The sequence below is a fragment of the Lonchura striata genome, chromosome 1, assembly GCF_050655825.1.
Source record: "Lonchura striata isolate lonStrDom1 chromosome 1, ASM5065582v1, whole genome shotgun sequence".
NCBI lineage: Eukaryota > Metazoa > Chordata > Aves > Passeriformes > Estrildidae > Lonchura > Lonchura striata.
In genome coordinates this window covers 14,820,300-14,837,125 of record NC_140703.1, presented here as the reverse complement: position 1 = coordinate 14,837,125, position 16,826 = coordinate 14,820,300, and the positions used below count along the sequence as shown (strand labels likewise).

Below are 16,826 nucleotides of genomic sequence, written 5' to 3'. Positions count from 1 at the left end.
GAGCTATTTTAACCTTGTTTATTCATCTAACTGTACTGGCCAAGGGGGTATGTCTCTGCATTTGTGTGCATATATATGCAAAGAGAGGGAGAGAGTATAAATTTCGAATTTTTGATTAAAGGCTTCCATTTCTGGCCACTATTGAATTTAGGTAAACTTAAAAACAAATTTTGTGAAAAAGAAACTTCAAATAATTCACTTTAGACCTGATGAGAAGAATACAAGAGCAAACAAGAGTAAATCCTTCCCAGCATAAGCTGGGATAATGCTAACAAGGCATAGTCTCTTCCATGTGAGGAATGGCATCGAAAGCCTCCAGGCGTGGCACTGCAGCAGGGCAGCTCGCTGGCAGGAATGTGCACACAGAGGTAGGCCAGGAAAATATTTGAATACAACTGAAGTCATTACAACCAGATCCGAGTTTTCCATATATTTTTCAAGCTGAGAAGTGCCCTTACTTTATATTTATTTATTTATTTTTTTAACATTGTAGTACAAATGTGGGGAGGGAAGAGAGACTCCGGACTAGTTTAGCCTGCATCCAACATGCATCCATCCTCCTGTGGAACACGTAGGTTCCTCCTTCCTCCCAGATGAATTTCCAGGATGAATCCCTGGTGACACCTACTCCAGAGCCCGGAGAAGCTCACCGGAGCGCGTCCCGCTCGCAGCCGGGAGGGACGCGGCCGATCTCCGAGAGCCGCCGGCGCTGCCCGCGGGGCGGGCGGGGCTGGGCAGGTGCTGCGCGCCCGCGGAGCGGCGGGCGGGGCGCGGAGCCGTCCCCGCCCCGCGGCGCTGCCGCCGCCGCCGCCGCGGCCGCCGGGGCGCCCCGCGCAGCCCCGCCGCGCTATAAGTGCGGGCGCGGGGCGCGGCGGCCGCCGAAGATGCGCCGGCAGCCGGGGCTGCGCGGCGCCTGGCCGCGGCCGCCCCGCGCCGGGGAGCGGGAGCAGCGGCAGGAGGAAGAAGAGGAAGGGGGAGACGGCGGTGGCGCGGGGCGGCCGCGGCCATGAGCTGCTCGGACGTGGCCATGCAGCAGCCCGCCCCGGCGGCGTGCGGGGCGCCCCGCTATCCGGCCGCGCCCGCGGCGGGCTGCGCGCAGGTGAGCCGCGGGCAGGGCAGCAATGCGCGAGCGGCCGCGGTGCGGAGGACTGGGAGTGCGGGGTTTTTTGGGGAGGCCCCCCCTCGGCGGGTGCACGGCGCATCGCTGGCTGCCCTGGGCGGAGACCTCCGCCCCGGCCAGCCCGCGATGCGCTCCGCAGCCCCCGGCCTGATTTGGAGATGCGGGGAGCTGCCGAGGGTGCCCCGGAGCAACGGAGCCCGGTAGGATCTTTCCTGACAAGAAAAACGCATTTCCCCTCCAATTCTTGAAGCTGGCGGGTGGATGTCGGCTTGCTCAGCTGGCGTGGGGCGGGAGGGAAAAGTTATTTCCTTACTCCTCTCCCGCTTGCGTCCGCCGCCGCGCGTTCCTTGCTGAGTGCCGGTCCGCGGCGCGGAGCAGCGCTCAGCGCGGCGCGGTCCGCGGGCGCGCACCCCGCGGAGCCCGCCGGGCGGGACCGCGCCGCTCACCCCGGCGCTCCTGGAGGATCGTCTGCGGCGAGTTTCCAGCTGAATTTGGTGATCAGATGTATTTTTTTTTTTAAGTGAATCAGGAAATTCTTATCAGGCTGACAGCATTTTTAGACTATGCAGTGCGTGGGTGAAGTGGGACTAATATTGACTTGGCCCTAATGTAGTCATCTGAGAATACATTTTTTGGTTGTTGCTGCATTCCATAAGGTTTTATCATTATTATCCACGAAGATTGTTTTCTCCGTACATGGGAAGTGACCCCTAGTATCAACTTGCCTGGGAGACACGAGTATGGGCTGAAACATTAAAATTCCGATCGTGTGTTGCTGGTTTTTTTTTCTTTATTGTTGGGAGACAGAGCCCATTTACAAAAATGATACCCCAGTGAACTTGTCCAGGTTGCTCGTGTTCACTCTAAACATGAGTTCTGGAAAACTTGCAAGTTCTGCCTCTTGCAGTGCGCCTTTGCTATTATTTTTTTCTCTAATCTTGGTCAGAGCTTGCAGAAGCTTCTGTCTATGAAGTAATCATACTTACGAAGTTTGTATTTGGGTATCTGGAGGTCCAGTTCATAGCCTGTGTGCTTTGGAGGGAAAATGAATAAATAAAAACTAATAGCCTGATTCTCTGACTGAGAGACCTAGAAGTAGAAAGGAGCAATTGAAACTCTGCTGAACTTCCTGATGTTTAACTTTGGAAGTGGTTGACTGTATTTCTCTTCCAGATCTGTAGAACACTTAGTATGGGGCAATACGTTAAATGACCGTGTCATATTGAAGTGCTAGTGCTTTTCATTTTAAAGTATAGATAGGAAATTTCTTCCTCTAAAAGCAGGGCCATATCTAAAATGTTCTAGGGGCACCCTAATGAACACTGAAGTTTCTTGAAGTTTTATTTTAAGCAGAGTTCTTGGGGATAATGCTATTTAAGTAGAGGTAGATAAGCAAGGCAAGGAACATAGATAGCTCTGATAAGCCAGTACAGGTCTTGAGCTGGCACCATATATCACATTTCCACCTAAAAGCTTTCTAAACATGGCTATCCTACCTGTTATTGACAGTTTAATTTAATGAATCCTGGTTACACTGGTTTTCCTGACACACTTGGAGCTGAGGAGTCTTCACAAGCTACTTGGATGCCAGACTGAAAAGCTAAGCTATTGTTGCTGAAAAAAATGTTGTACCCTCTACTTCTGACAGCTGCTAACTTTAGACTGGTTTATGTGTTTTCTATGAATCCAATGTTTTCTAAATTAAAAAAAAAAAAAAGAAGTAAACATAGAATGACCTCCTCAAGCATCAAGATTTATTGTTTGGGTAATGAGTGACATTTTGCAAGTTTCTGTTCCTTCAGAATTGTCCTGTCGGAGATGCTTAATTAACCGCTAGAGAACGTAACAGAAAAAGATGAAGAATCTGTTGCCAGGTTTTTGATTCTTACACATGTGTTCAACATGTAAAACACTCCTGCGCTCTTTGTGAGGATGATGACCGTTGTAAAGAATGTTCCTCTTCGCTGGAATAAAAACTGGTTTAAAAATAACAGTGAGGGAAGATGAATTAGTGGGATACCTTAAAATAAAATCTCTTCATTGGAGATGATAAAATGGAGCTCACCCTTAAAATATCTGAGGACTCCACCAAGGCATTTTTCAGTGGTATTGTACTACGCTGGTGTCTCTAGTTTGTGTTCTGAGAGAGAAGGGCTCTTCCATGCTGCGCTGCTGTTGGCTTTCCTTTTCTTCCCAGAGCAAGGAGATGTAGGTGTGCCACTCTAACTAAAGCCTGTGCATCTCCACAGGTACTTGTAGTAAAGCCATCTCAAGTGTGTAACTGGTTGTGCCTTGGACTTCAGTTTTGTGTGCTTTAAAGAGCAAAGCAGCTCTTCAGCTGGAGAGCTCAAGTTCTGAGCGTGGGATCGATCTGGAGAGCTAAACCCATCGTGTTTCTTTGGGTCGGGGCAGTGCCTGCAGCAAGAGGAAGGGGGCTCAAATGCTTGTCTCCTTTTTTATTTTTTATTTTTAATGGAAAGTCTCAGACTGCTTTTAAATGGTGGACTAGTGTGCACCTGGATTGTGCAGAAGTATTGTAGCTTTAGGGGTTGTCCATCATGCCTTTTTAAATTCTCCCCACACTAAAGTTATTCCCGCATTTCTGTGTCTGTTTTTTCCTCCATTAAAATCAGCACGGAATTGATTTTTGCCTTGCAGAGGAAGGCAGAATTTCTGGAAATGTAGCTTTCACCCATCCTTAGCCAGGAAAGGACTTTCTGGCAAATTAATTTAGATCAGATTTTTTTTTCTTTTTTAAGGCTCTTAGTGGACCGAAGCCTGAATTCCTCTTGAATGTTAATGGGAGTGGAGGCTTAGCACCTTAGATCTTTGAGATTGCTCAAGTCCAGGGTGCTTGCTGGAGGGAAGTAAGCGAAACATGGATATATACATGCTCATATGGTGCCAGAATGAACTGATGAAAATGGGGTGTGGCCCTGATTTTACAGATAAATCGGGATTTCCGTACTTCTTTGCCAAAAGACGGAGCGAGCGTGTGCTGGTGTTAGGATACGGACGTGTTTCTGTGTCTGGTGGGGAGCTGTGCAGGCGTGAGGGTAAAACGCTGCAGACTGGCAAAATTAAAACGCTCTTTGCTGTCCACTTTGCTGAGGGGCTGTGCAGCTGGAAAGTGAGCTTTGCCTTTCCGATGGGCTGGGTGAGCAATGGGTGTAACGGAATTCGGAGAGGAACATGTAATTGGAGCAGAATCCCATTGTGTTCCCGGCACACGGGGACAGCTTGTCATGTCACCACAGGCTGGGCACAGCAAGCTGCAGGGCTCAGGTAGGACTCACCCAGGCTCACTGACACACCAGCTAAAGACCTTTGGAAGGGGAAGTTACAGTAAATGGTAATTTTGGAACTTCTCCGTGGTATGTAGAGACAAGCCAACATCTAAGCCAACAGCATCCTTGCTAAATCTAGTCTTGCATAAGGAGTTGTGATATGCTCAAGCCAGACTTTCTGCTGGCAGTCCTGTAGACAATGTCCAGATAAGGCCTTGTCTTCATTAGCAATTTAGGTCACTAACTCAGCTCTTCCTTCCAAACTGACAGAGTTGCAGACAAGGACAGGTCACATTTGATGCTGTGTCAGCTGGCTGTGGCTAAACCCCAATTCACATGCTGTAACTTGTTCTTTCAGTGAGATTCTTTGCACCATGTGTCCCCAGCTTTTGAGGATGGACTCGTTATACTAATGCTGTGTGGCAGTCTGCAGTGCCTGATGGCAGGTAACAGCACAGTATGGCTTCACGTTCAATTTGTGCAGTTCAGATTCTTTCTCAGGGCTATTCCATTGCTGTTTGCTATGCTAATTTCTCTGGAAGCTATATAACCTATGTAACTCATCTACTCTGATTCACAGGGTGTAAAACCTGGGTCAGGTCTTGCCCTGTGTGTGAGGTTTTTTGGTCCAATCCCACAAGACATCACTGATATATAAAGTTTGGCTTGCTTTACTCTGTCATTCTGCCTGGGACCAAATTCTATATGATTTTCCTCTAGCTACATAAAATTAGACCTTTAAACTTTTAAGGTACATCTCTGTTTACATGTACAGCAAAAGATATATAAATTCATTCTTTTTTCACTACTTCTTCCATCAGTGGCTCAGCTGAAAAAAAACTCTCACCTTACTCATTTGTGTGTGTAGAAGTTATTGTTAAATGTTTTTAGGGCAGTGCCATAAACATATCTTTCAGGCCCAGCATTCAGTGCCCTGATTGCTTGGAATTGTCTTCTTCCTTGAATACTTTCTGTGTTATCAATAGGAGCCTGCTTGGCAGACAGCTCCACAAATGGAGGACTGTCTGAGGATTTGCCTCGAGTTTGTTGCTGGAATTCCTTCTCAGAAGCTTATGTCAAATGACAGCCTTTTTCTCAGGACAGGGTCATATAGTGTTTCCTCAGCGTAGTTATTCTTTATTTTTGGTTGCTGTTCTTTTTCTCATAATGGAAAATCTGTAACAGGTGGCCACAGGCACACCAGACTTTCATGCTTGGGAGCATAAAGGACCATATGCTGTATGGTGGCATGTATGGAGATAATAAATTGTAGGGAAAGGCAACCAGTTTATGTGAAAAGTAAGAGCTGGCCTGAATTTTTGATTCAAGCTTGGCTGAAGTAAAACCTCTGTTCTCAAAGTATGGTTGTTTTATTTTGTTGTTGTTTTGCTGGCTACTAACTGGTTTGTGCTGGAAATGGATTTTTTTTCGATTTGCGAAGAGGAATGTTCTGACATTTTTACCAGACACTCTGGGTGAGACCCGGGACCCTTGAAGTCAGCTGGACTTTTGCCAGAGGCTTTAATGTGGCCAACATTTTGCTGCATGAGAACTGTTTTGCTTGGTTCTGGGTAGGGTATGTCAGAAAGAAACAGGAATCTTCAAGGCGAGGATTTTGTGTGGAGATTTTGGACTAAATGCTTTCTTGGTCTAAAAGTGCTCAGGAAGACAGGATAATGATTGTCGAGAATAAACTTCCTTTCTAATATTCCCATATCAGCTGTGATATGCTGTTGACCTTCAGTTTTCTTTTGTTGTACGATTTGAACTGAAGGGTTTAGATTTTCTTTGGAATTCCTTGTTTGTGAATATATGAAATAAAAATAATATAATGTGGTTTGAAGCTGAATTCAGCCTGGGCTGTACAGCTCTATTTACCCAGAGATTGTGCTGTTTCAGCCATGAACTAGGGTCTGTTATCTAAAGGATATAGATACTGAATTTCCCCATTTCCCACTTAAATTTTATATTCTGAATTTAAATTCTGTATTTTGGCCAAGGGAAGATTTTGGGTGTGTGTTTTGTTTTTCAGAGGCTGCTTAATATCAGTCTCTAGTGTAAGGAAGGAGAGGTATATTTCATGAATATATTAAAGTACTGAACATTGACAAGAGATAATACCGTGTTTGGTCAGAAAATACTCTTCGTAAAGGTCTTACAGATGCAGTTGGCTGCTTAAATATATGCTAGAACTGTTCAAATGAAAAACTACAAGTGAAACTGGACTAGCTGAAGTTAGTTACCATAAACCTACCCTGGTGTTTGTGGCTTTTTTTGTTTTTGTTCCCTCACACCCCATGATTGTGGGACAAATTCATTTAGCAGCTGATGATCCTGCATAGTGTTCCACTCACACAACTGCAGTCAAAAATACTGTGAGAAGGTCAGAACAAAAATTAGGGGGTTTATGTGCAAACAGAGTATTTTAGGTGAGCTGGGGGGGAAGAACCCTCACATTGTCAATGGATGTATACAGTGGAAAGGACACATTGCATACAAGGAAAACTTATTGAATAACTTTCTCTCACTGTAGTGTCTTACTTAAAGAGTTTTGCAATTACAGGCTGATAATTTCTTCCTGAAATGCAAATTAATTAGATCTGTGTCTGATCGTGGGCTTGCTGTTTTGAAAAATCATTTAATTTAGAGCTCTCATCCTTTGCAAATAACTCACTGCAAACCACAACTTTGCACTGTAAATAATGAACCCACACACAAGGCCTTGTTCTTGTCCATCAGTCCTACTGTCTTTTTTGTTGAATTAGAAATTTTATTTTTACATTATAAAAAAAGGTCAGATTTGGTGTTTTTGAAAGGAGCAAGTGCTCAGAGCATCTTGTAATGACTGTCCGTGGACTGGAGGGGAGGGAAGAGAGTTGAAATGGAAAATGAATTAGATTCTTAAGCTGTGGAAGGGGGAACATTCCTACGCAGAGAAGCGACTCTGGAGATAAGTTTTAATTTCCTGAGCTCCAGTCGCTGTATAGGAGCATTGGAAGACTTCCTTCCTGATCACCAAGTCAAGCCAGGGGCTGTGTTAGCGGTGTGTGTCTGTCTGTAATTGCGTGCTTGTGTCTGCATTTGCATAACTGCAGCATCAGTGCAAGCACCTGTAGGGATGGCAGTCACTTTTAATGTTGTGTGCTGCTGTGTTCAAGGTCTGGCATGTAACAGACCTGCTTGGATTTCTCTAGAGGATCTCTTTCGTACTTTGTCTCTACTTAGAAAAGAAAGCCCAAGCGAAACCAAAAATGAGAAAAGCATCCTCCCCAACCACTTGTCCTGCATTTTTGAGAGGATCTGAGCTGTGGTGCAGCTTCAGGAACGGCCAAGTCGCTGAGGTGGATGCGTTGCAGATTTCCAGTGCACGTGTCTCCTGTGTGTGCAGCTTTGCTAGAACTGGTTCTGTCTTACTGAGGTCCCAGGGGTCCATGATTACTCAGGCAAACACCATGAAGCTCACTTTGAGTGATACCCTAGTAAGCATTTGGGTAACTAAAACTAGGAGAACTTTCTCAAGATGTTCATTTGTTTACAGAAGGCACGAAGCTTTTCCAAAAAAAGTGTAGATTACCCCAAATTCTCCGTTTGCAATAATATGTTTCCAGCCTCAGACTGTTTCATTTTAGCAGTTCTAGTTTCTAGTAAAACTGCTTTATTTTGTTGTTTCCGTTTGTTTGTTTTATTTTTATAAGTGAATCCCAGCGGTTCTCCCATAAGTCTAAGTAATACTGTGCTAAACTGAGCCACAATATAACTTGCTTAGTGAAGCACAGATTTACTGGAAATCCAGGACATTGCCTGGATATCCCCAACTGAAATAAAACTGCATGTGTCCCTCACTGCTGTTTGTGCAACAGCATCTGAATTAAGGGTATCTATCACTGAGCTGCTTTGCATTTATCAGTTAACTCACTGGAATGTCAGATACGTTGCTTAAGTTGCCATGAGCTTTAAGTATAATAGGTTTTAATTCCACTTGTCAATAGCTCTTTTTTACAGTTATTTTTTACAATAACCGTTCATAATTAAAACTTCGCCCCAGAGTGTTTATTTTGTACTACGGTGAGAAAATTTGTTTTTAGAAAGCACTGAATTTAAATGTATTGATGGTACACAAGGTCAGAAAACTTTAGATTTTTAAAATTGTACAAGCATATTTCTTGTAAAAATGAAACTTTATAGACTGTGTAGTTGTTTAACTTTTTCTATACAACTACTTCAGAGAAAGGGTAAAAAAGCCATAAACTTAAAGAGATTCTGATGGTGCTAGAATGTTGCCAAGCAAACCATTAAAGATAAGTCAAACTGTAATTCTATAGGAATGCTATGAAATACTTCTGCATATGGACTGTAGTTATTTTTTTGGGTTCCTGAAAGTGCTTGTGTGTAAAGTCAGCTGTGGAAATGGCTGGCTAGCTAAAAGCTATGATTCCTGCAACTTGACTGTTGTGGGGAGAGGGTTTTTCCCTGTGAAAACAGTTGTAGAGTGGAACATCTGAAAAATATGTTCCATGCAAAATGGATCTTCACACACATTTATTTTGACATTTAGGTTTGATTTGAGAGAGAGAGAGAATATTCTGAAATAGCCATTCACAGATGGCTTGTGAGGGTTTTAGGCTTTTATATGCTTCTCTGTGGTTTTGGTTTGGGGTGGATTTTTCTGCATATGTTTGCGGACTTGTCAATCCCCCTCTTCCCCTAGATCACATGTTGAATTTTTTATGACTTGAATTTTTTTCCCTTTTTCCAAAAGCTGATGTTAAAAAAAAAAGAAAAAAGGAAAAGAAACCCCTCCCTTTCCAACCTTAAAACAACAACAAACAACCCCAAACCAACCAAAAAACCAAGCTCTCAAACACCTGACCAACCCCCAGTCACCACCTCAAGGTATAACTTCCTGTGATAAAAATGCTGTTGTCAGTGAGTGAAAATTTATGCATTTTGTGGATTTTGATAATACAGTAGAAAATTCTTCAGGAAGGAGGAAACTCTCCCACCTTTACAGCTTCAGCAGTAAGTGTGGGGAATCTAGAGGGCCCTGTACACTCAGCTGAAAGGAGTGTGCCTGGAGAAACCTGGTGCTTGCCCAGCTGGTTGTGTGAAATGCGCACGCTGTGTATCTGGCCACCCTTCCACGGGGCTGGGCTTGACCTCTGTAGCCTTTATTGATGGAATATCCTCCCCAGGTGGGAGTCAGGAAGGAATTGTTAGAGCCTGTCTGCTTTCTTTTGAAAGTATTGAGTGAAAGCTGGTGCTGATAAATTGTGGTTGTGGAACATGCCTGAGAAGCGGGTCCATCTGTGTGAGAGGAATAGAGACTCTTAAGTGGGCGCTGGTACTCTCTTCTTTGAGGAATACCAGTGGGAAGTATTCATGTAGTCCAAATTTAATTACAAAATGAATAATCGGTTATTCTGTGTATTCAGTTATTTTTTGTTAAGGAAACTGTATGTTGAGCTTCTGCTGAATGCCATCACTGATACATCTCTTCTTTATTTTGTTTTTAATCCCAGAAGAAGTTAGCTGTGTACAACAAGATGCAGGAGTCTCTGGAAGTGACCCTTGCCAGCAAGCAAGAGGAGGATGAGAAAGACCAGCCTGCCGAGATGGAGTACCTGAACTCTCGCTGTGTCCTGTTCACTTACTTCCAGGGAGACATTGGTTCAGTGGTGGATGAGCACTTCTCCAGAGCTTTGAGCCAAGCCAGTAGCTTCAATTCAGAGACTGCCCTTTCCAAGAGCAAGGCAGGGCTGAATCCTCTGTGGAGAGGTAAGAGGGGCAGGAACTCGCTCTCTGTGGCGTGGCTTACTCGGGCTGCATTGCAGTAACACACATTGCACTGCAGCTGAAATTCTGCTTTCTGTGGAAGTGGAAAAATCCCCCTCAGATCTCCAAGAGCTGAGGAGCTTCTTGAGTTGAGTGATCTGAGGTGTTAAAGGGGGAGAGAGCAGCCGAAGGCATGAAAGAAGCAGGCATCTCCCGCTCCTGCCATATCCTGTCTCTGCCAGGAGCTGGGAGGGGAGGGAGCTTCACAAAGTCTGCTGCGAGGTTGGAAGCTTTTTTTTTAGCTGCAAGTGTGAAACTTGGCCTGTGAGGCAAGAGCAAAGCTTCTTTGGGGTGCTGCCCTTGGACCTGAAGAAAAAGTTAGGCAGCCTTCTCAAGTGACTTTGCCACACAGTATTTTCCTTTGCAGCTTGCTTGTGGGAGAGGTTCAGATGTTCTGGCTTGCTGGGTGTAAAATGGCCATGACATTACTCTGCCTCTAAGCAGGGAGCAGAAATGTGGTAGGTTCTGTGAGGCATTTACTCACTCTCCAAACATCTACCTCTTGTTATGCATGTAAGTGCTTATATATATGTATTGATGTGACAAAGAGCAGATCTTGCCAGAAACACTAGGTAGCCCTTAACAGACAAGACTTCCAAACTGAAAAAAGCGTAGCAGTAAGATGCTGTTTCCATTCTGCTGGATGTGGCAGTCTGGGTATTTTTTAAGATCCCCACAGCTGCATTGTTTCTGATCACATCCTTACGTGGATTGGCAGAGGGGTGCAAACTAAGCAAATGAGTAATGGTGAGCTTGGGTTGATGAGAGAGGTAATGTGGCATCTGAACAGGAGCAGTGGTGTTCTCATCAGCGATGTGGAGGTGAGACTGCATTGATGATAGCCACAGATACTAAAGAGAGATGGGATATTTGGAAACATCTGTGAAGAGAAAAATAGCACACAAGAACTTGCTTTCCAGAAGGATGATGACAAATCCGAGGAAGTTTAAGCAAAGGTCAGCACAAGTGGCTGGGGAGCTGGAGGAATTTATGGCTTGAGCCGGGACCATTAATGTTAATGGGAAATTTTCCGTTGACTCGACTGAGAGCAGGATTGAACCTATGGTTACTAAAAAGAAGACTGGAGCGTTTATAAATGGCCCAGACAGGCTATAACTGTTTTAGCAACAAGGATCAAGGCAGTCCCTAGAGACCCCATGCCCACAGCAGGCCCACTTCATCGAGCTTGGGGATGTTCTGTGGGTGTGGTTGTGTGTCTTCCCTTTGGCCTCAGACATACCCTGTTGTTTTTCCCTGTCCCTGCTCTGGTTTCACAGCCATCCCCAGAGGGCTCTGCAGGGATGTGAGTGGCGTGGTGTGAGGGTTCTCCAGCCATGCTGCCCCCTGACCCCGTGTGCCCCATGCCCTCAGTGAGGAATGGAGGTTGGCATGTCCTGAACATCTTCTGGGAATAAAGTAAGGAGATACACCCTGTGCCATCCCTGCACCTGCTGGCAGGGTGTGAAAATCCCTGGGGAGGCTGCTGGGAGCTGAGGGCATTTGCTGCTCCAGAGAAGAGAAGCTGACAGGAGCTTTTTCAGAAACCCATCTGGGCCTGATATATTTCTGCTTGAAAACAAGGGGGAAGGACCAATGCTGTGAGCTTGGTCTTCTGATTTATGCACAATATCAAAGATGCTCGGTTACAGCACGTGAATGTGAGCTTATGTCCCATTACCTAAAGAAGTTAAAATATCATTAGCTTGAAGTTCTTCCATAAATAACCTTCATGGATAGTCAGAATTGCTGACAATTTCTTACTCAGAGATAAATTAGAAAGAAAAATATTTTTGCAATAGCTGTTTTGGGAGATGCACGTTTCAGTGGAAAGTGTGTGAGCATGAACTGGCTCCACAGCTCACTGCATTTTCTTCTTCATCTGAAAGAAGGGATTAGCAATGTTTTTGACTTCTTTTTTCTTTTTTTTTTGGCCTTTTTTCTTTTTTTTTAAAGGTGTTCTGATAAAAATACAAACTCTGATTTTGTCATTAAGGTGATATTGCAGAGGGTTTTATTGTTTGTTTTGAGGAGGGATTTTGCTTAAGTATAAAAACTAGAACCTGTTCTGAAAAGAACAAGTTTTCATCATTTGCATGTTGAAGCTACTGATCAGGTTAGGCTAAAATTATTTGAAAAACTGATTTTTTATAAAATACAGTTCTGTATGACAGGCTCGAGTAATGTGAATATTGAATTTTAGGTGTAGCTGCCTGAAATCTTTTGCCAGTGATGATGATACCGTGACACTAATGTTACTTTAATGGTATTTTTATCAACATTTTACTCCTTGCTGGAAGTGCTGGGTTGTTTTTCTATCTTACTTTTCTTTCCTCTTGGCTTAAGTGAGAGCTGATGTCCTACAGAAAGCTCCATACATTCTTTTCCTTTGTTCCAGTGTGTGCACTTCTGGTGTGTTTTCAGAGTGTGTTGTGAACATTTGAGTTGGCCACCGTGAACATTTGCATCAACCACAGCTCCGTGGTCCCTGGGATGCTGCCTTGTCCCTGCCTCCCTGTACTTAGGGTAGGAAATTGTGGTAACTGTAGTATCTTTCTTGGCACACAATTTTTTGTGAAATTCCTCCTGAAAGGCCATGGAAACACAAGAGATTTTTGAATTACGTTTTTTTCTATCTCAAGAGCAGTGTGGAAATGGCTGTTTCTCCATGTTCCATAGAGGCCAGGTATCCCTGAGCACTTGGGGTGGGTGAGATTTTCCTGCATGTTTATGTGACATGGACTGAGCCTTTTATGTCCAGTGACAGGACTGACCTTTCCCAGTGAGAATGGCCACACTCAGTGATGCCAGTGGGGGCTGGCCCCTGACAGTGTCAGGCAGTGATGGCTTTGGGAAACCTGCACAGGTTTGCAAAATGGAGATGACCAAACATGTTTGCTGTGGCCTGGACCTCCTGCATGACTGGTAAAGCCAAGCTGTTATGCAATCTGGGATGAATTCACGTTGGCAGATTCAGAGGTTTAAAGTGCTCTCTCCTGTTACTAAAGCTGTCCTGCGGATACTTTGTGGTTTTCTGTGCTTTTTTGAAGTGCAGAGCTTTGGATTTAGAGCTTTTCCATGCAGATAACAGCCAGATAGTTTTCAAAAACTCAAATACAGAGGTTAATTTTCCAGAACACAGGCAGAGCATTGTCAAGCTGTGCTCCTCTGTGAACTAGTGTGGAAAACAACAGAGTGGACATGAAGTTGGATTTTTTTTTTGTATCAGCGCTGCTGCCAACAGCACAAGCCATACATACTCTCCATCTCAGAGTAATCCCTTTTTACAAGGAATGGTTTACAAATAAGGAACAACACCAATTTTGGAGGAGTGCTAAGGCTTCTGTAATATGCTTGAAGCTCTCTGTAGTCTTCAAACATGAATTGCAATAAAAATACATTGCTAAAAGCAGCCCAACCTTTTGAAGAAACCCATGGAGTGCAGCTTGCCAGATAAGTTTGCAGCCTCTGAAGCGTTTTGGCACAAAGCATCCACAACGTTTATCCATGGTATGTTTGCAAAGTTTGTTTCCAATATCAGAAGTTAATCAGACTCAAGAACTGCCTAAATCAAAGCCAACTGATGTGTGGAAAAATTTCTATGATTTTAATGGATTTTAAAACAGAGACACGAGTGTCCTAGTGATGCAGTCAGAAAACACTTTCAATTTTTTTACTTCCAAAATATTTTTGTATAAGCAAAGTTCATGGGCAGGAGTGTTTGAAGAATTTGTTCATTCTCAATGGTGTCTTCACCCAAGTCTCATTCCAGCTGCTTATTAAACAAAGCAAAACAAAAGGTGATTTAAAAAAAATAGTAGTTTTACAAAAGTTATTAGGAACAGAGGATTCCTCGCCTCATCAAATACTGAACTTCCCTGGCTTTATTCTCCATAGGCTATTTTTATGACTGTTCTTTCATCAGAGGTGAAGTTCTGTATTTTTATGTTTCCATCTTTGACCAAAAAAAAAAAAAAGTCCTATCAGAGCTGAGAAATACTGCATGAAGCAGTGCTTTTTAGCATGAGCTGGCAAGAGGATTGTGAGAATGGAGAAGCCAAGACTTTGCTACACATAAAAAACACTAACTGCTCCTTCAAAAGAGGAATTTTTAGAATGTGATTTCATAATGTGAAGGTATTGGAATCCATTTAAATATAATCTGGGCCCTAGCTGTACGAAGCAGCAAGTCTTTTAGTTCTGACAAAAATCTTTTTGTGCTATATAGATGGTTCTGCTTGTATGATCCTGTTGGATAGAGGCCATCATGAGATATTCTATGAAGGACTAACATAAGCTGTGTTAGATATGACCCATCAAAGCATTAGCAATGAGTTTGAGAAAATCAGGTATTCTTTTAGCCACATGTTTCCTGTTCTGCAGTGTGAGCTGGTTCTCTTTCCTCTGAAGCATTTGCAGCCACAACAGCTGCCTTTCTAAATTATGTGCTCTAGTTCTGGGCAGGAGTTAGTGTCTCCTCACGATTTCTGTACCAAGATCCTGAGAGGGTTCTGACTCTATAGCCTGAAAAAGAAAAATCTTCTTGGAGTGGGGGGAGGGATCTTATGTATGTAAAAACCTGATGGAGGGAATGAAGATGGGGGAGCCAGGCTCGCTTCAGCAATGCTTGCTGACAGAACAGGAGGCAGTAGGCAGAGATCAGAAAACAGGAAATTCCATCTGAATACAAGAAAACTTTTTGTTTTGTTGGATTTCTTAGGTTGGTTGTTGCTTTTGGGGATTTTTTTTGAAAGGCTGCAGAGTCTGGCGCTCACTCAAAATCTGAGTGGACGTGGTCCTGGATGACTGCTCCAGGTGACCCCACTTGAACAGGGGAATTGGACTATATAATCTTCCTACCTCAAATGTCCTGTGATTCTCTGTTTACTGAGGCAGCTTGAGTTCAGCGTTACAAACCTCAGAGAGCAGCAAATCGTTGTGGGGATTTTGTCACGGAATGTGTTGTTCAGCTTCGGTCACACTCCACTTCTTTCCTCCCCACCAGAAAGCTCAACAATTTCCAGCCCAAGGAGCGGATTCCCGACATCGTTTTGGACCAGCTCTTACCAGCCTCCTCCTCCACCCTGCTTAAGCGGAGTGCACCCCGATTTCCCCGTGACTGCACCAGGCACCTTCCCGAGCCCCGATCCCAGCGGCTGGCCGGGACACGGCCTGCACCAGACTGCCCCAGCTCCTCCCCCGGCCGCCTCCGAGTCCTGGCATTACCCCTTAGCGTCTCAGGTGAGCCCCCCGTACGCACACATGCACGATGTGTACGTGCACCGCCACCACCCTCACCCCCACGTGCACCACCACCACCACCACCACCACGGCCCCGGCTCGCAGCGCGACGCCCGCTTCGGCTCGCTGCTGCTGCCCTCGGTGCGCGCCGCCAGGATCCCCGCTGCCCCGGCTGACGGGACCAAGGCAGACCCCGCTGCCGGCGCTACCTCAGCCTGGGCCGGAGCCTTCCACGGGACGGTGGACATCGTGCCGAGCTTCGGGTTCGATGCAGGTGAGATGGGTCCGTTTGGTTGGGTTTTCTTTTCGGTGGTGTTGTCTGTGATTTGTTTGAGCAGAGATGTGAGCTCCCTGCAGCTGAAGCAGGGCTGGCTCTCAGAGCCGTGTCTAAATGTATTTCCAGGTGGGAATCCCTCCTGTAATTCCTGTCAGGGCAGCTCTCCCTGCCTTCTGCTGAGAGACCTTTATGTGCCTTGGTCCCATTCAAGCCAGATCCCTCCAGTCATTGCTGTCACCCCTGCCTTCTGCTGAGAGACCTTTATCTGCCTTAGTCCCATTCAAGCCAGATCCCTCCAGTCATTGCTGTCACCCCTGCCTTCTGCTGAGAGACCTTTATGTGCCTTGGTCCCATCCAAGCCAGATGAGTTGTGCCACAATCTGCAATTTTTGTGTAGCAGCCTGAACTCCTACAAGTAAAGTCCAGGGTAAAGAAGCAGAAAAGGCCCTTGCATGGTATCCACGGGTGTTCAGAGTTCCCCAGCACGCCCATCTCCCAGCTCTCTCTCCATATCTGGAGGGGGCTGGGGGTGACCCTGGTCTCTGGGCAGTACAAAGATGAGGGAGTAGGGAGGGAAGTGGCTCAGGGACACAGGAACCAACACAGGAACAGGGAAAAGAGCAACTGGGGTCTAATAGCTTTTTGAGGGAAGCTTCTTGTGTCTCCCTAAACCTGGGAAATGCTCCCCAGGGTCTCCACATTTTTGTTTGTTTATTTTTATTTAAATCTTGTGGGAAAATATTAATTATGCTTCTATGAGGAAGTTCTCAGCTTGTTCAGCTAGTTCATATGTGCATTCAACAATATACAGCACCAAGAAACTAAGAATTTGCAGCACATGAGGACTGCGTCTTGAGGTGGAACAGCTCAGCATTTCCTTCCTGTGTAGTATCCAGGTGTCACATGGAGAATACAGGTCCTGATTGAGCTGTTCTTGCCATCAAACTAAATACCTTTCTATAGGGTGTAGGCAGAGGTGTGTGAATTAAATTCATTTTACTGCAGGGTCTGTAGTCTGAGCTGCAGACCATGAACTCCATCTGTGTCTGTGAGCTTTGAGTGGCAGTCTCTG

At 45.0% G+C, this 16,826-nt stretch overlaps 1 protein-coding gene across 4 annotated transcripts in view; it reads left to right on the top strand.

The window, feature by feature from the left end:
• Positions 1–284: 284 nt before the first annotated feature.
• VGLL3 (vestigial like family member 3) overlaps positions 285–16,826 on the top strand; it is a 34,844-nt gene continuing 18,302 nt past the window's right edge. The window contains exons 1-4 of one of the 4 annotated variants that reach the window (XM_085559035.1): positions 1,079–1,099; positions 4,766–4,853; positions 9,927–10,182; positions 15,242–15,751. In XM_085559035.1, the coding sequence (XP_085415161.1) occupies positions 9,951–10,182; positions 15,242–15,751 (742 nt within the window). In that variant the 5' untranslated portion in view covers positions 1,079–1,099; positions 4,766–4,853; positions 9,927–9,950. Of the gene's footprint in view, positions 369–939; positions 1,100–4,765; positions 4,854–9,926; positions 10,183–15,241; positions 15,752–16,826 lie in introns of those variants that run through there. The other 3 variants (XM_021541287.4, XM_021541277.4, XM_021541268.4) reach the window with 3 other exon arrangements.